Here is a 17546-nt window from a genome sequence, read left to right on the forward strand (position 1 = left end):
ATTCTCTAAACCCAAGTTCCTTCTTTTTTGCAGATGGGTATAAAGAAGGAATGAGGGATTGAAGCTGGCCCCCTAGATTTTCTTTTTCCTTCTAAATTTCTCTTAATTCCTCATCTGGGCTCTTTCCCCAAAGGAACACTAGCTAAACAGATGGTTCTGGTTTTTCAAAGCTGCTGGCAGAGATGAGTAGAGGGGAAGAATACTTTTAAAAAGGCAAAAGATTCTTTCTAAATATAATTCACAAAACCAATTTCACATCAGGCATTTCTTAGCAGATTCCTCATGCCCAAAAGCTAAAGTACATTTTCCATTAACAAGTGGTTTTTTCATTAACAGGTGTAAAAATGTCCAACCAACATCACAAGAGAACAAAGTTTTCAGGCATTTTATGTACCACCTAATATTAATAAGCATGATGCAATATGTTACTTCACTAACACTTTTTGATGATCTGCAGCCTGATAAGAGTTTTTTTTAATCATCATCTGTTCTGTTTCAGATTCAAACACTAAGCCAAAAGGAACTGTTGATACAGAAAGTATTCAAGATTGAGGCAGCCGTAAGAAAAGCGAAGGAGGAAGCAAAACGTGTTTATGTGCAACCCAAAGAAGGGCAAAAACCACTGAAGCTCCATACTTTTCTCCAAGAAAATTTTCAGAGTAGGTTTTCTAGGAATGAGTCCTATGCCTTGATTCCCTTAACAAGCCTTTTCAGGACTGGCGGTCTGGGGACTTAGTTGTGAGCCCTGTAGGATGAGAGCCAGGAAAGGATACTTCTCTTTCTTCTTGGCCACCATCTCAGTCTGTTATCTTTTCCTTGCCCCTTGGGTTTTGATTTTGCTATCTGATCCCTTTAGAAAAATGAATGATGTAGCTCTGAACCAATTTGAAAGTGAGGTTAAAAAAAAAAGGACACCTTAGAAAAACAAAAAAACTGCTGTATGTCTGGCTAAGCACTCGGAAAAAGCCTCGAAGCTTAAACTTGAATAGGCTGAGATGTACTCTCATGTATATCTAGGCTTTTGCAACTTAAAAAAGACTTCATCAAGTTCTCAACTTTATATAACTGAAACTTAGCACTCATGGCAAAATGATCTTAAAAGTTCCAGATACAACCTAAAATGATGAGGTGGAGACATCAAGCTGTACCAAAACATAAAATCAAGTGTGCCCAGGCATAGCAGCAGCAGCCTCAGGTCATTCAGCCAGCTAGCTGCCCACCAGCCACCACACCAAACCCAGGTTTTCTGGTTCCAAGTCCAGTGCTCCCTCTGGTACACCAGGCTCTCTTCCACCAACCATGAGAATATTCATTTGCCAGATTTGGGGAAGTTTCTTTCAACTACCAGAAAAAAATAAAAGAGTAGAAAGTAACTTGAACAGCAGCGTTCCCTCACGGCCAGCCTGCTACAAGCTGGCTGACTGTGGCTTATGACAGCACAGCTAGTGACATGCTGCCTGTTTTAGCAGCAGCGCCAGCCACTGATGCAAGCAAGCACTGAGCAAAAACATAATACCCTTTAAAAAACATAATATACTCATAACTTTCCTAATAGGATTGTGCTGTTTCGGGTTCAAGGAGCATGATTAAAATGAATCAATTACCTCTAGGGTTGCAAAATTGGTCCCAATCCTACATCCACCCTAAGTTACCTTGCGCCTCAGCCATTGCAGTTTTCCCATACCTACCCTCCTCCTCCCACATTTCTTCAGACCATGCCACACAATAATCTAGCCTCAGAAAAGGAAAAGTCTTTGGCACTTTAATAACTTTTCTAACATTCCCACAAACTCACAGTAACAAACAGGAAACTGAACCCAACCCTCCCCACAAACTGACGAAAGAGAACTCAGATGAAGGATGCAAATTCCAAGTAAAAACTTCTGATGTCTCAAGCAGAATAACACAGCAAATCCCACACAGTACTCTGAAGCCTCAGGGTGATGATGAAGTTGGTCTCTCAAATGATCAGGAATCAAGTTACTCCTGCAGAAAAGGCTCCTTTTTCCATCTCCAACTCCTGCTTTTACTTCTGTGCCTAGGTGAGGAGGTGTCTCCTAGAAGACCGTCTGACTTCTATGATTCTGAGGCAGTCATAAAGGTAAATATGAACACACTGATGGGTATCAAGTAAGAAAATGAGTTTTCTCCCTCAAAAGATGGTGGGAGAGAACCACTACTGTCTTATTTCTGGCATTTAGTGAGTAACTAGTTCAGGTTAGAGGCATCTTGGTGAGCAGCAGCCCCTTATCATATAACATGGTTGCCAAGGAAAGCTGGTCCTCCACAGTGTCACAGGGCAAGTCCCCTACTCGCACAAACTCTGGGTAGGAGCGAAGCAAGAGTTCCATGGCATCAGCTTGCTGGGGGTATATCTCCAAGCACTTAGGCTCTTCCAGGTGATAAACTCGGGAGTTCTCCACTGTGTAATAAAGAAACAAATGGCCCCCCTCACCCACCAGCCGAGCTATACCATCCTGAAGCATGTGCACTTCTGTTTCTGTTGTCAACTGGGCTCCCACGTTTACAGGTTCTCCAGCCTCCCAGCGAATTGGGAGCCCATAAACGCTTAGTGCCCTCTCTCTGTCAGTCAACACAGGGGGCAGAGAATCGTGGATGAAGTCTTTGGCTCGCTGGTCAGCCACAGCATCAACTGGGGCAAAGTGTCCCAAGCGGGCAACCAGGACCCGCACCTTCTCCATGAAAGCGGTTCTTCGCGGATCCTTAGAATCCGAATGCTGGGCCCCCATGTAATCCATAAAGTCTCGGGGCAGCCCCCTACGAAACTCCACATTTTCCTCCATTGCGGCCTGCACTGCCAGGGGCAGTACAGCCTCCAGGAAGTCGCCCCAAGTATTGCGCTGGAATGTGGACAAGGTCAAGTGCAGAGAGTGCACCCCATCCTGGCATTCGGCTTGGTGAATGAAGCCTCGGGGGAAATAGAGCAAATCTCCAGGTTCCAGCACCGTCTGCAGCACTGGCTCTCCGAGGTCGTCCTGGCTGAAGTTGGGGCTGGACGTCAGGGCCAGTTCCTCGGTCGGCACCCGCGGTCTGTAGACCCGCCAGAGTTTCCTACCTTCCAGCTGCAGCACGAAAGCCTCGATGTCGTCGTAGTGGGGGGCAAAGCCCTGCGAGTTGGGGGGAGTAAGGTAAACGTTGGAGCCTGCCATACTTCCGAACTGCTCCTGGAGCACGGCCAAAAACTGCCACACGGTGGTGGAGAAAGCCTGCGGACAGAGGAGGCGCAGGGAGCAGCCGGCCCGGTACAAGGACCACGCGGCGGCGGGCAGGGCGCGGCCGGGAGGGTTCAAGGTCTCGCGCCGCCCATTGACGTAGCGCGCGGCGTCCAGGTGCTGTCCGAATTGCACCTCCTCGTTGCGCAGTATGGAGTCGAGGTCGGCGGTAGAGAAAAGACCCTGGTAGTAGCTGTGGTCCTGCCGCCGCACCAGCACTGCCTCGCGCTCCCACAGGCGCCGGTAGAAATGGTCCGGCGGCATGGGCGCAATGAGCCACTCGAAGAGGCGCGCCGCCCGTCGCCGGCTGCTAGGGATGCGGTTCAGCTCGGCCAAGATGCGCTGCAGCGGGGAGTCCCAGGGCAGCTCCTCGCCCGTGCTTTCCCCCTGCGGCCCCGACAGCGTGGCAGGAGCCACGGACGGCGGGACGGCCGCCGTGTGCTGGGCAGAGCACAGCAGGGCCGAGGTCTCCACCAGGCGCGCGGACGGCCCCGAAGCCGGCACCAAGCGCGCGGGCAGCGCCGACGCCTCCAACAGGCGCACCGGCGGGGTGTGAGCTTCCACCAAGCGTGCCGCCGGGGTCTGCGCCTCCACCAAGGCGCGGGGAGTCTGCAGGGAGCGGGACGAGGGCGAAGCCTCCAGCAGCTCCGCGGGCCCGAGCTGGCCGTGCGGCTCCCGCCCGGTCGCATCCGAAAGGGCCGCCGCCCCTCCCGCCAGCGGGTCCCTGGGTTCACCGACCGTCGACTCCACCCTTGAGTCCTCCAAGTCCTCGCTTTGCAGCGTCTGGGCCCTGAGCGCGGCCATTCGGGACGAGACACTTCTCCTCAGCTGCCGTCGGATCTTTCTGGGCCTCAGGGGCAGGGCCAGGACCGACCCGCTATGTGGCTGTTGCTGGCGCCGGCGTCTCAACCGCCCGCGTCTCAGCACCCCACCGCTAGCCCTAAGCCCGTCCATGGTCCGAGCCTCCCGCTAGCCCAGCGGGAGACGGCCGGAAGCCGGCTCACGCACGCGGCGGCCGCAGTGTACTCTGGGAAGGGGGCGGGCCTCCAGCTGCCTTCAGGTTGTCCACGCCTACCATTTTTCCTCCGGCGCTTCCCGCTTCCCCAGTTAGAAAACGTTAAATTCTCGGGTTCGCCTAGAGCCGCGGAGTCTCTGCCAAGTTGACATTGGTTCCATATTTAGAGGGCAACTTAAAAATCAGATTGTCAGGGACTCCAGGAAAAAGTTGCGACTTAACTCTCCTTTTCTTCCTGTGTCTGTAGATTGCGGTGTTCACAGGCTTGTCCCCGTTTCCGAATAACACGTTGCCCAGCAGCTTTGCATGAGAAAGCTGACAATTCTTGGTTTCAAGGATTGCACTCAGGCAAAGTTCTAAGTTCAGACTTTTGGTCCATCTGGTCCTCTTTACAGATATTGATTGAAGCCCTAAATTCCGCCGCCTAACTTCCCTTTGTCCTCTCTCCATTACAAATTTTCAGTCATAGCCCTATCTCCCTGAAGGGAAAAAAAAAAAATCCATGGACTTTTCTACTTGTATTTCTTTTTTAATATAACAAATGTTTACTGACTACCTACTAAGTGACAGACATCGCGGCAGCATGGGGTAACAATCACAAGCAAAACAATGAAACATTATTACCTGCCTTCTTGGGACTTATTTCCGAGGACAAAATCAACATGTGAGATAATGCACAATCCTTTTTCTTCCCTTCATCTTTGCGAGTTTGATCCAGCTCAAACTTCAAGATCATGGAATGATTTCTGACTTAATTCCATATTCTGTAAACATGCTGACTTTACCTGCGCAGGGCTTCTCTGGTGCTCAGCTGGTAAAGAATCTGCCTGCAATGCGGGAGAACTGGGTTTGATCCCTGGATTGGGAGGCTCCCTGGAGAAGGGAACAGCTAAAAAGCCTCTTGATGAAAGTGAAAGTGGAGAGTGAAAAAGTTGGTCTAAAGCTCAACATTCAGAAAATGAAGATCATGGCATCTGGTCCCATCACTTCATGGCAAATAGATGGGGAAACAGTGGAAACAGTGTCAGACTTTATTTTGGGGGGCTCCAAAATCACTGCACATGGTGACTGCAGCCATGAAATTAAAAGACGCTTACTCCTTGGAAGAAAAGTTATGACCAACCTAGATAGTATATTCAAAAGCAGAGACATTACTTGGCCGACTAAGGTCCGTCTAATCAAGGCTCTGGTTTTTCCTGTGGTCATGTATGGATGTGAGAGTTGGACTGTGAAGAAGGCTGAGCACCGAAGAATTGATGCTTTTGAACTGTGGTGTTGGAGAAGACTCTTGAGAGTCCCTTGGACTGCAAGGAGATCAACCAGTCCATTCTGAAGGCGATCAACCCTGGGATTTCTTTGGAAGGAATGATGCTAAAGCTGAAGCTCCAGTGCTTTGGCCACCTCATGCGAACAGTTGACTCATTGGAAAAGACTCTGATGCTGGGAGGGATTGGGGGCAGGAGGAGAAGGGGACGACAGAGGATGAGATAGCTGGATGGCATCACGGACTTGATGGATGTGAGTCTGAGTGAACTCCAGGAGTTGGTGATGGATAGGGAGGCCTGGCGTGCTGCGATTCATGGGGTCACAAAGAGTCAGACACGACTGAGCGACTGAAATGAACTGAACTGAACCGAACCCACTCCAGTATTCTGGCCTGGAGAATTCCATGGACTGTATAGCCCATAAGGTCGCAGAGAGTCAGACAAGACTGAGTAATAATCATTGTCACTGTTACCTGCCCAACCCCCCAACTCCCCACCAACCCCCCACTGTCCTGGTCTGTGTGGCAGGTTGAAAAAGAATTTCCAGACATGAGGCAGAAAGAGAGAAGAATAAAGTTTGTTAGAGTGGGACAAGCTGTTAGAACAGTGAGCCAGCTTAAGGGAGAGCCGAATGGGCTGCACGCTAGCAGCCCATTTTTATAGCTTCAAGATAGAGAAAATTCCTACTGGAATGGTGGCATTAGGTGATTGTTTAGGATGCTATAGGGTGGATAGTAGGGTGGGTATTTTATATAATATGAAGTCTGGGAACTGGCCAGTTTTGATCCAAAAGCTCATGGCAACAGTTGCTATAGGGCTTGGTCAGGTTCAGAGAATTTTATCCTGTGCACTTTGTAAGGGACTCCACACCTGTGACCTTGGTGTTGGGCTCACATCCATCCCAGTAGGAAGACACAGAATTTCCTTTGGATGACCATTCTTTGTCTTACACTCAGTTGCTATGGATCAGGTGGGGCTCCACTTGGGCTCCAGAAGTGCTGCAGAGCACAGTGAATGCTCCAGACTGTGGAAGACCTGGAACATCACTGGAATCCAGTATCCTAAAGCCACATTGATTGGCTTGTGCTTAACCACGTGACCCAAATTTCTCCATTCCAAGTGAATCAAAGGAGCTTTGCTCTACAGACAGGCTGCCAGAGATTCTGGAGTCCACATGCAGAGGTGAGCAATATCCTCATCATTTTTGGTGGCAATTGAGCATCCATCCAAGAAAATTCCTGTGTCCCCAGACTGCTGTGGGAGACCAACTTTTGAGTTCTGCGTTTTCGCTCCAAGCTGCCCCTGGTATTTAAGAAGAACTGCAAGCTGCACCTTGGGCCAGGGTCTCTCATCAATTACCTGCCCCGAGCCCAGCTTTCTTGGGTGGGAGGGGTGGAGAGGGGGCCGAACTGAGATTCATGAAGGGAATCGGGGCTATTCTTGTATTCTTGATATCTGCCCTTCCAACCCCCTCTGGAATTCTGTTTTATTAGCTTTAGCTTCTCTCTACAGAATCTTCAATCGCACCTCCTCTGAACCTTAAATCAACTTCTTGAATCTGGGCCTCTCATTTTGTTGGGGCCAGTGTGAGGAAAGCAGGAGAGACTCCATCTTGAAGCCTGTCATCCATCTTGAAGACAGGATGTGAGCTGGGCCTGAACCCTGCCCAAGAGTGAGGAAACCATTGCTAGTGAAAACGAGGTCTCCTGGAGACTTCCCTCCCTACAGATGACAAACGGAGACTGTAGTTGAAGTCGGGCTGCCCCTGTTAGATTAACCATGGAGGCATCCCCCCTTGATGTATAGTCACTGGCAGCCAGTTCAGTCAATTCAGTCGCTCAGTTGTGTCTGACTCTTTGTGACGTCATGGGCTGCAGCACGCCAGGCCTCCCTGTCCATCACCAACTCCCGGAGTTCACTCAGACTCACGTGCATTGAGTTTACACCCTTGCAAGCAGTTATGAACATGTTAGATTTACATCAAGTTACTCTCTCAGATCTCAGTAATCTCATCTGTAAAGTGGGAATAGTCATTGAATATACTTCTTCATAGAATTGTTGTGAGGATAAAATAATGGATGCAAGGCACTTAGTGCAGGATCTGGTAAAGGTCTACACACTTTAAAAATTGTAGTTATAATTATTATTATGAAGCAAAGCCATGGCCGATGGCTTTGGTGCCTCTGGCCCAGTTCGGAGGATCTAGGAGTGCAGGAGGCAGAGAAGTACTTTAGTTGGGCAGGATGACAGCATGAAATGGGGAGATTATTCATGCGCATGCCCTGTGGAAGTTTAAGTGGGTCACTGGGACCATATCAGACAAGGCCATTGTGTGAGATATCACGCTGCAGTTACCTGGCCAAGAGCCAAAGGCCAAAATAAGGGTTGAAACCGACTGATGTTCCCCTGGAAAGTCCTGTGCCCTAATCTAGGGCTGCAGTGTCTGAAGGAAGGGCCAGCCGAGGGGGAGCCTTCTTCCTAATTGACAAACAGGCTGTGTGTGCTTGCCTGATAACAAGATTCTCTGGGGAAATACTGCAATGGGCAAGTTAAGGCTGTCACTGGCAGCTGTGTTTTTTCAAAGAGAGCAGTCTTCAAAATAAAGTGGACCCATCCTATAGTGAACTGGGGCGATGAGCTATGCTTCTTGGCTGGCAAAGCTGGGGAATACTGTGCTTAGCTGGAGGAGGGCCATAGATTTGTCTTTACCACATCCTGTACAGGTATCTTCTACTCTAAGTCTTTCCTGTGACCTCATCCCCTTCTTTTTTTCAACATTTTTGTGATTTCCTCAAATAAAGAATGTTGTTTCTATCTGTCTTCTAAGTTTCCCTTGTGACTGGGAGGCACCTTTTGGGAACTGGCTTATCTTTAATTTCATCTTTTTCCAATGGATCTACTTAGTTCAACAAAAGTAGCTATTAATAACCATTTTCTAGGACTTCCCTGGTGGTCCAGCAGTGGAGAGTCCATTCTTCCAATGCCAGGGGTGCAGGTTTGACCCCAGATTGGAGAACTATGGTTCTACATGTCACAGGCGTGGCCAAAAATTTTCTAAAAAACAAAACAATTTCTAGAAATATAATTTACTGACATGGAATAACTTCTCAATATATCTTTGAATAAGGAAAAAGAAACAGACAAAATAAGTGATACAGTAGGTTCCCATTCAGGATGTGTGTGTGTGTGTGTGTGTGTGTGTGTGTGTGTGGTGTGTATGTGTATTTCTATCTATACATCTGCCCATATATACATACTACTGAAAGAAGTTTGGGAGTCCTTATGTCACAATATTTAACAGTGATTGCCTTTGGATGGTGGGATTTCAGGTAATTTTTATTTTCTTCTTTTCTGCTTATTTGCATGGTCTGGGTTTTCTACATTTTAAATATCATTTATACAATTAAAAATATAGTGTTTTTTTAAACAACAAACTTCACTTCCTCTAATTCTTTCATTTTTCCTGCTCTCTAATCATTGTTTGCCTTGCTCTTGTTTTCTTGAATTACCTTTATTAATTAAAGAAATTTGATATTGAGAATATAAATGTTAATAATTGTTCATCAGAGAAGCTGCTGTAGAAAAGAGGTTGGATAGAGCCTATCCCATATTTAAAGCTACATAGAATGATTTGAAGCCTCTCAGAAAAGTTATCTCCTCCACCAAAACCCATTGTTAGTTTTTCCTTCGAATTCAGTTCAGTTCAGTTCAGTCGCTCAGTCGTGTCCGACTCTTTGCAACCTCATGGACCACAGCATACCAGGCTTCCATGTCCATCACCAACTCCCAGAGTTCACTCAAACTCCCGTCCATTGAGTTGGTGATGCCATCCAACCACCTCATCCTCTGTTGTTCCCTTCTCCTCCTGCCCTCAATCTTTCCCAGTATCAGGGTCTTTTCAAATGAGTCAGCCCTTCACATTGGCCAGAGTATTCGAGTTTCAGCTTCAGCATCAGTCCTTCCAATGAACACCCAGGACTGATCTCCTGTAGGATAGACTGCTTTGATCCTCTTGTAGTCCAAGGGACTCTCGAGACTCTTCTCCAACACCACAGTTCAAAAGCATCAATTCTTTGGCGCTCAGCTTTCTTTATGGACCAACTCTCACATCCATACATGACTACTGGAAAAACCATAGCCTTGACTAGACGGACCTTTGTTGACAAAGTAATGTCTCTGCTTTGGAATATGCTATCTAGGTTGGTCATAACTTTCCTTCCAAGGAGTAAGCGTCTTTTAATTTCATGGCTGCAATCACCATTTGCAGTGATTTTGGAGCCCAGAAAAATAAAGTCTGCCACTGTTTCCACTGTTTCCCATCTATTTCCCATGAAGCGATGGGACCAGATGCCATGATCTTCGTTTTCTGAATGCTGAGCTTTAAGCCAACTTTTTCACTCTCCTCTTTCACTCTCATCAAGAGGCTCTGTAGTTCTTCTTCACTTTCTGTCATAAGGGTGGTGTCATCTGGATATCTGACGTTATTGATATTTCTCCCAGCAATCTTGATTCCAGCTTGTGCTTCATCCAGCCCAGCATTTCTCATCATGTACTCTGCATAGAAGTGAAATAAGCAGGGTGACAATATACAGCCTTGACGTACTACTTTTCCTATTTGGAACCAGTCTGTTGTTCCCTGTCCAGTTCTAAATGTTGCTACTAGTCATTGCCTTTTTCATTAATTCTTCCCCCTCCTCCCATTGGGAAGATATATTAGATTGCCAGGGCTACCATAGCAAAGTACTACAGACTGGCTAACTTGAACAACAGAAATCTACTTTCTTACAATTCTAGAGGCTGGAAGTCTGAGTCAAGGTTTTGATGGGACTGGTTTCTGGGTCCTCTCTCCTTGGCTTGTGAATGACTGGCTTCTCCCAATTTTCATATGGTCTTTCCTCTGTACAAGTCTGTGTTCAAATTTCTTCTTTTTATAAGAGCCATCAGTCATATTGGATTAGGGTCCATTCTTAAAATCTCACTTTAATTTCGTAACCTCTTTAAAGAACTTGTCTCCAAATACAGTCACATTCTGAGTTACTGGTTAGAATTTATGAATAACACATGAATTTTAAGAGACACACTTTAGCCTGTGACAGAGGGGTGATATATACTAAATCACAAATTCCTTGAAGCACTTTTCCTTTTTGAAGGAAGGATAACAAGATAAGTTATTGAAAAGGAGATAGGGAGAAAAAGAAATTTAAGGAACATAAAAGAAAACAAATGTCCAGGGTAGTGGTTTTCAGCCCAAGATGACTTTGTACCCACCCCCCGCAACCTCCTTCCCAGGGGACATTTGACAATATCAAGAGACATTTTTGTTTGTCACAACAGGGGAGATGTTACTGGCATCTAATGCATAGAGGCCAGAGATGCTGCTAAACATTCTACAATGTGTGATACAGCACCACACAAAGGATTATCCAGACCCAGACCTAAATGTACCAAATATACCTAAATATACCAAAAGACGCTTGCTCCTCGGAAGAAAAGCTATGACCAACCTAGACAGCATATTAAAAAGCAGATATATTACTTTGCTGACCAAGGTCCATCCATTCAAAGCTATGGTTTTTCCAGTAGTCATGTATGGATGTGAGAGTTGGACTATAAAGAAAGCTGAGCACTGAAGAATTGATGCTTTCGAACTGTGGTGTTGGAGAAGACTCTTGAGAGTCCCTTGGACTGCAAGGGATTCAAAGCAGTCAATCCTAAAGGAAATCAGTCCTGAATATTTATTGGAAGGAAGGACTGATGCTGAAACTGGAACTTCAGTACTTTGGCCACTTGATGCAAAGGACTGACTCATTGAAAAAGACCCTGATGCTGGGAAAGATTGAGGGCAGGAGGAGAAGGGGACGACAGAGGATGAGATGGTGGATGGCATCACCGACTCAATGGACATGAGGTTGAGCAAGCTGCAGGAGTTGGTGATGGACAAGGAAGCCTGGTGTGCTGCAGTCCATGGGGTCGAAAAGAGTTAGACATGACTGAGCAACTGAACTGAACTGAACTGAAATGTATCAAGGTTGAGAAACCCTAGGATAAACTTTTGGATGACTTCATCAATATAAAATTTGAATATCTTTGATCCAGTAATATTAATACTACTTCCAAGAATCTATCCAGCAGAAATATCCACCCATGTGTACAAACATATATATATAGATAGATACTTATTGTTTATCAGTTCAAAATTGAAAATGGCTCAAATGTACTAAAGATCAAGAATTCTTGTTAAAAATTATTACTAGGAAAGATGTTGAAAATATATTGTAATTGAAAAATCAAATTCCAGAACAATATGTATGTTGTCCCTTTTTGTTGTTAAAAATGCAATCCATGTACATTTATATATAGTTTCTTTAAAACTACATGTGTTATATATGTGTCTGTGTGCACAGTTGAATACCTGAAGTCAGAGGTTCCCTCTGGGGAATGGCGTTATTGGCAATAGAACTTTCATGCTTAAATTTATACATTTCTGAGTTACTTGGCTTAAAGTCTCAAGGATATAGGACTTTGCTTTGGCAAATGTGAGACAGACTCCAGGCTAACTTTGAGAATATTGACTCTTACTAATTTGGATCATTGTTTCACCAAATTACTGTAAATCAGGGAGCAACGTATTGTAATAATCCTCAAACCAAATCTGGCAGAACTCCTGTGGACTAAGAATGATTATTATCTTTTTAAATGGCTGATTGAAAAAAATCAAAAGAAAAAGAATATTTTGTGATGTAAAATTTATACAAAACTCAAATTTCATTGCCAACATATAAACTTGTATTGGAAGTTTGTATTGTACTCATTCATTGGAGACTCCCTGGGGCTACTTTCATGCTACAACAGCAGAGTGGAGTAGGCTGTCTCACACTCAAAGCATAAAATATATACTATTTGGCCCTTCACAGAAAAAGTCTGCAAAGTCCTGCGGTACAATACGTAAGATGTTTTCTAGGATGTTGAACTTCCAACTCTTTTGCTACGGTCCCACTAAAAGAATTGTGAAAAACCATGTCACCTCTTCACCTTCTTTCATCGACATCAAAAATGTTTTTAAGGACTTCTGTGGTGGTTCAGTGGTAGAGAATCCACCTGACAACATGGGAGACACAGGCTCCGTCCCTGATCCAGAAAGACCCCACAAGCCACAGAGCTGCTCGGGCCCTGTGCCACAGCTACTGAGCTTGTGCTGTAGAGCCTGGAAACTGCAACATGAGAAGCCTGCACACTGCAACTAGAGAGCAGAGAAAGCCCACGCACAGCAACAGACTCAGCACAGCCAAAAATAAATAATACATAAATAATTTTTTTTAATGTTTTTAAGTAGATACAAAGAGTCTAATTTCTAACATCTACATATTCTGGCATTATATATTGATATTTTAATTAATTGTTATATCACTTCAAAAATGCATCCAACTAAATCTCTAACAGTTTGGTACCTACCATCCATCCCCTGGAGAAGGAAATGACAACCCACTCCAGTATTCTTGCCTGGAGCATCCCATGGATGGCGAAGCCTGGTGGGCTACAGACCATGGGGTTGCAAAAGTCAGACATGACTTAAGCAACTTAGCACACATATATCATCCATATTAAAAACTGTAATAAACAAGCTCTTCTTTGAAGTTGAAAATTTAATCTTTTTTTAAACTTACATTCTATTTTTAAATGAGTTCCACACAGAATTTTATTCTAATATATTCTATATGCTTGAAAATATTTTTTATCCTCATCACACTATCTGTAACAAAAATATGTGTTTAAATTGAGGTTACAATTATAGTCTCTTACCATAGTCTGGGTTTCTTCCTGGGACTCCCCGACCTCCTAAATGATTTTTTTTTAATTTGCATTCATTGAGACTCGTTCTTTTGTTGTATAGTTCTATAGGTTTTAACAAATGCATAATGCCTGGTATTCATCATTTTGGTGTCATAGAGGCTAGTTTCTGTTCAGTTCAGTTCACTCACTCAGTCGTGTCCGACTCTTTGCAACCCCATGAATCGCAGCATGCCAGGCCTCCCTGTCCATCACCAACTCCCAGAATCTACCCAAACCCATGTCCATTGAGTCGGTGATGCCATCCAACCATCTTATCCTCTGTCGTCCCCTTCTCCTCCTGCCCTCAATCTTTCCCAGTATCAGGGTCTTTTCAAATGAGTCAGCCCTTCATTCACATCAGGTGGCCAAAGTATTGGAGTTTCAGCTTCAACATCAGTCCTTCCAATGAACACCCAGGACTGATCTCCTTTAGGATGGACTGGTTGAATCTCCTTGCAGTCCAAGGGACTCTCAAGACTCTTCTCCAACACTACAGTTCAAGAGCATCAATTCTTCGGCACTCAGCTTTCTTTATAGTCCAACTCTCACATCCATGCATGACTACTGGAAAAACCATAGCCTTGACTAGACGGACCTTTGTTGGCAAAATAATGTCTCTGCTTTTCAATATGCTATCTAGGTTGGTCATAACTTTCCTTCCAAGGAGTAAGCGTCTTTTAATTTCATGGCTGCAATAACCATCTCCATTGATTTTGGAGCCCAGAAAAATAAAGTCAGCCACTGTTTCCTCTGTTTCCCTATCTATTTCCCATAAAGTGATGGGACCGTGTACCATGATCTTAGTTTTCTGAATGTTGAGCTTTAAGCCAACTTTTTCACTCTCTTCCTTCACTTTCATCAAGAGGCTATTTAGTTCTTCACTTTCTGCCATAAGGGTGGTGTCATCTGCATATCTGAGGTTACTGATATTTCTTCTGGTAATCTTGATTCCAGCTCAGATTGTGCTTCTTCCAGCCCAGCGTTTCTCATGATGTACTCTGCATAGAAGTCAAATAAGCAGGGTGACAATATACAGCCTTGGCGTACTACTTTTCCTATTTGGAACCAGTCTGTTGTTTCATGTCCAGTTCTAACTGTTGCTTCCTGACCTGCATACAGGTTTCTCAAGAGGCTGGTCAGATGGTCTGGTATTCCCATCTCTTTCAGAATTTTCCACAGTTTATTGTGATCCACAGAGTCAAAGGCTTTGGCATAGTCAATAAAGCAGAAATAGATGTTTTTCTGGAACTCTAGTTTTTTCCATGATCCAATGGATGTTGGCAATTTGATCTCTGGTTCCTCTGTCTTTTCTAAAACCAGCTTGAACATCTGGAAGTTCACAGTTCACGTATTGCTGAAGCCTGGCTTGGAGAATTTTAAGCATCGCTCTACTAGCATGTGAGATGAGTGCAACTGTGCGGTAGTTTGAGCATTCTTTGGCATTGCCTTTCTTTGGGATTGAAATGAAAACTGACCTTTTCCAGTCCTGTGGCCACTGCTGAGAATAGTTTAACCACCCTAAAAATCTTTGCTTCCTCTTTTCCATCCTGTCTTCCTCCCCTCAAACACCCAACGATCAATGATCTTTTTATTATCTCTGTTGTTTTGCCTTTTCCAGAATGTCATATAATTAAAATCATACATTAGTAGCCTTTTCAGGCTAAATTCTTTCACTTAGCAATATATATTCAAGGTTACCCATACTTTTTTTGTGGCTTGAGAGCTTTTCTTGTCTGAGAATAATATTTCATCATATGGATGTACCACTGTTAGTTTTTTCATTCACCTATTGAAGATTGGTTCTAGTTTTTAGTGATTCATAGTGATTATGAATAAAGCTGCTACAAACATTCATGTGCAGGTAAGACTTTTTATCATGATTTCAGTTTTATTTTTTGAAATATTTATTTGTCTGCTTCGAGTCTTAGTTGCAGCATGCAGTTTCATTTTTAGTTGCAACAATCAAATTTTATTTGTGGCATGTGGGATCTAGTCCCCTGACCAGGAATTAAACCCGGACCCCATCATTGGGAATGTAGAGTCTTAGCCTCTGGACCACCATGAAAGTCCCATCATTTTTCACTTCAAGCATAATATTCAAAGAATATAATAAAAATGATCGACAGAGAAATACATCTTGAAAGTCAAAATTAAAATTATATAGCCCATCATAATATATTATTCAATTTTTTAAGTAATAAAAAACAAGATAATAAATAATTTGTTGGTTCTTACTACTTAAATAGCAAAAATACAATATAATATGTAGCTGAAATTATGTTATTTGTGAGGTAAGAATTATTATACAAGGCCCAGTGTTCTTTCTGCAAATATGTAAATAGGCATATATGAAACTCTGGAGTTAAACTTTTGAGATTAATTAGAAAATATTTAAGTATATAAAAACCAGAAACAATCTCATTAAATTCATCAGACGTCATAACAAAATTGTTCCTATTTATTTATTTAATGAAACAGGAAGATACATGCAAACACAAAGGCAAATTCAGTGTTTGTAGTACCAGTATAGATTTGTTCCCTGCAAATACACAGTTCTGATGTGTACTATTTTGCTTGATTCCTATTACAAAAGAAAAACATATGGTGCAGTTATTGATAATGCAGTTTTCCTGCATCATCATATTCTGGTTAAAAAAAAAACCAGGGAAACTTCAAAGAATGTAAAATTTTCAAATTCGAAACGGTCTTTTTGTCAAGGTAGGTGAGAATATATTTTATTTAACAGTTTGTTAGCTTAATTGATAGCATGTATATATTTAGATATTTAGTAAGTGGGATTCCATTTATACTTTGACCCTAAGAATACATTTAGGAATGAGATAGATATCACTTTTTTTATTCCATAGAGTAACACAGAAACTTAGGTTGATATTAGAACAGCCTAGACTCCTGGGAATGCTTTAACCTAAGTACAAACTTAACCCTGACCATCACTACAATGGTTTATAAAATGAAAAGAGAGCAATGCAGTGTCCCCAGGGACTGTTCACTCTGATTGAATCTGTTTCAGCACATCTGAGGAATAAAGCTCTTGAATCGTTGCTACTATAGTTCCCATAGCTGCTGCTACTTCTGCGTAACAGTAAAGATAAAGAAAACCCAGTCTCTCCCCAAAGATCACCATGTGAAGGTCCAAGCCTTGGGTGGGCAGTTCAGGCATATTCTCCCCATTAGGCTGCTAACTGGGATCAAGAGTCAGGGCTTGAACTCATAGATTGAATTCTCTTATTTATGATGCTGGTTCATAGAGCTATGGCTGAAGAGGCTTTGTCTTTGGATATACCTGTCACGTGAGGACCGCATTTGGCATATGTGTTCACATGTTAATATTTCTCTGCAGCCTGTGAGGCCCTGCGCACTAAATCCCTGGTCACAGAGTCCAGTCCTGGGCCTAAACACAAGAAGCAGAGGTCGCTCATCCCTTGTCAAAGATCTACGCACTGCCCGGGAAAAAAGAATTGCGATGGGACCATTTGGATATGACAACCAAGATCTCTAGCTAAGTGAAAACTCAGAAGTTTTTCCCAGGGCTTTTTCCCCTTGAAAGAATGGTAATTATTTCTAGGATGAGTCCTTCTCTTGCTCCAAGACACAGGCAGCAGTGGACTTAGTCACATTCTTCTCTTTACCTGATGTTGTATAATCTCTTTGTCATTATTTTATAAAGAAATATCTATTTAATGTTGACCTGGCTTTTTTTTTTTACTTGGCTTTTTAATTTGCACCATATACACAGAAGGTTCAAGAAAATTGACATCACACTAGGTGATAGCACATATTTTTCCATAACCTAGGAAAGTCATATACTAAATGTAGGTCAGAACTCCAAATTTACTAGAACAGAAATATTCAAAGACCCAGAATCTTTTGCAAGGTATACAAAGAGCCCTTTGAAACCCAAACTAGAATCCCATTAATCTGGGAAAGAAAGTCATAGGTGATGTTTTCTATCCACAAGTCTAGTCTTGTTCTAAAGCAAGGTCTATAACTGCAGCCCACAAGGCAATGAGGAAACCATGTCACAGGACTTTCATAAGAAAGCAGAGTCAGTACAATATTTCCCACCTTGTATTGTGTGCATGGGTGTGAACACTTTTAGATCCCTGTGAAGCATTGCTGCAGTTTCACAAGGCTGATCAGCAATTCTTATGAGCCTCAGTGTAGTTAATGCTTAAAAGATTT

The 17546-nt window shown here is 43.6% G+C and overlaps 2 protein-coding genes across 3 annotated transcripts in view; one reads left to right on the plus strand and one right to left on the minus strand.

Moving 5' to 3' along the window:
* HEATR4 (HEAT repeat containing 4) overlaps window positions 1–16991 on the plus strand; it is a 37730-nt gene extending 20739 nt beyond the window's left edge. The window contains exons 14-16 of one of the 2 annotated variants that reach the window (XM_013967282.2): window positions 500–659; window positions 2043–2101; window positions 16705–16991. In XM_013967282.2, coding sequence (XP_013822736.2) covers window positions 500–659; window positions 2043–2101; window positions 16705–16863 — 378 coding nt within the window. In that variant the 3' untranslated portion in view covers window positions 16864–16991. Of the gene's footprint in view, window positions 1–499; window positions 1640–2042; window positions 2102–16704 lie in introns of those variants that run through there. The other variant, XM_018053995.1, reaches the window with a different exon arrangement.
* Window positions 1742–4294, minus strand: C10H14orf169 (chromosome 10 C14orf169 homolog). Its single transcript, XM_018053996.1, has one exon. It carries the CDS (start codon window positions 4185–4187, stop codon window positions 2214–2216), a length of 1974 nt encoding a protein of 657 aa, XP_017909485.1. The 5' UTR covers window positions 4188–4294; the 3' UTR covers window positions 1742–2213.

Source organism: Capra hircus, chromosome 10 (genome assembly GCF_001704415.2).
Source record: "Capra hircus breed San Clemente chromosome 10, ASM170441v1, whole genome shotgun sequence".
NCBI lineage: Eukaryota > Metazoa > Chordata > Mammalia > Artiodactyla > Bovidae > Capra > Capra hircus.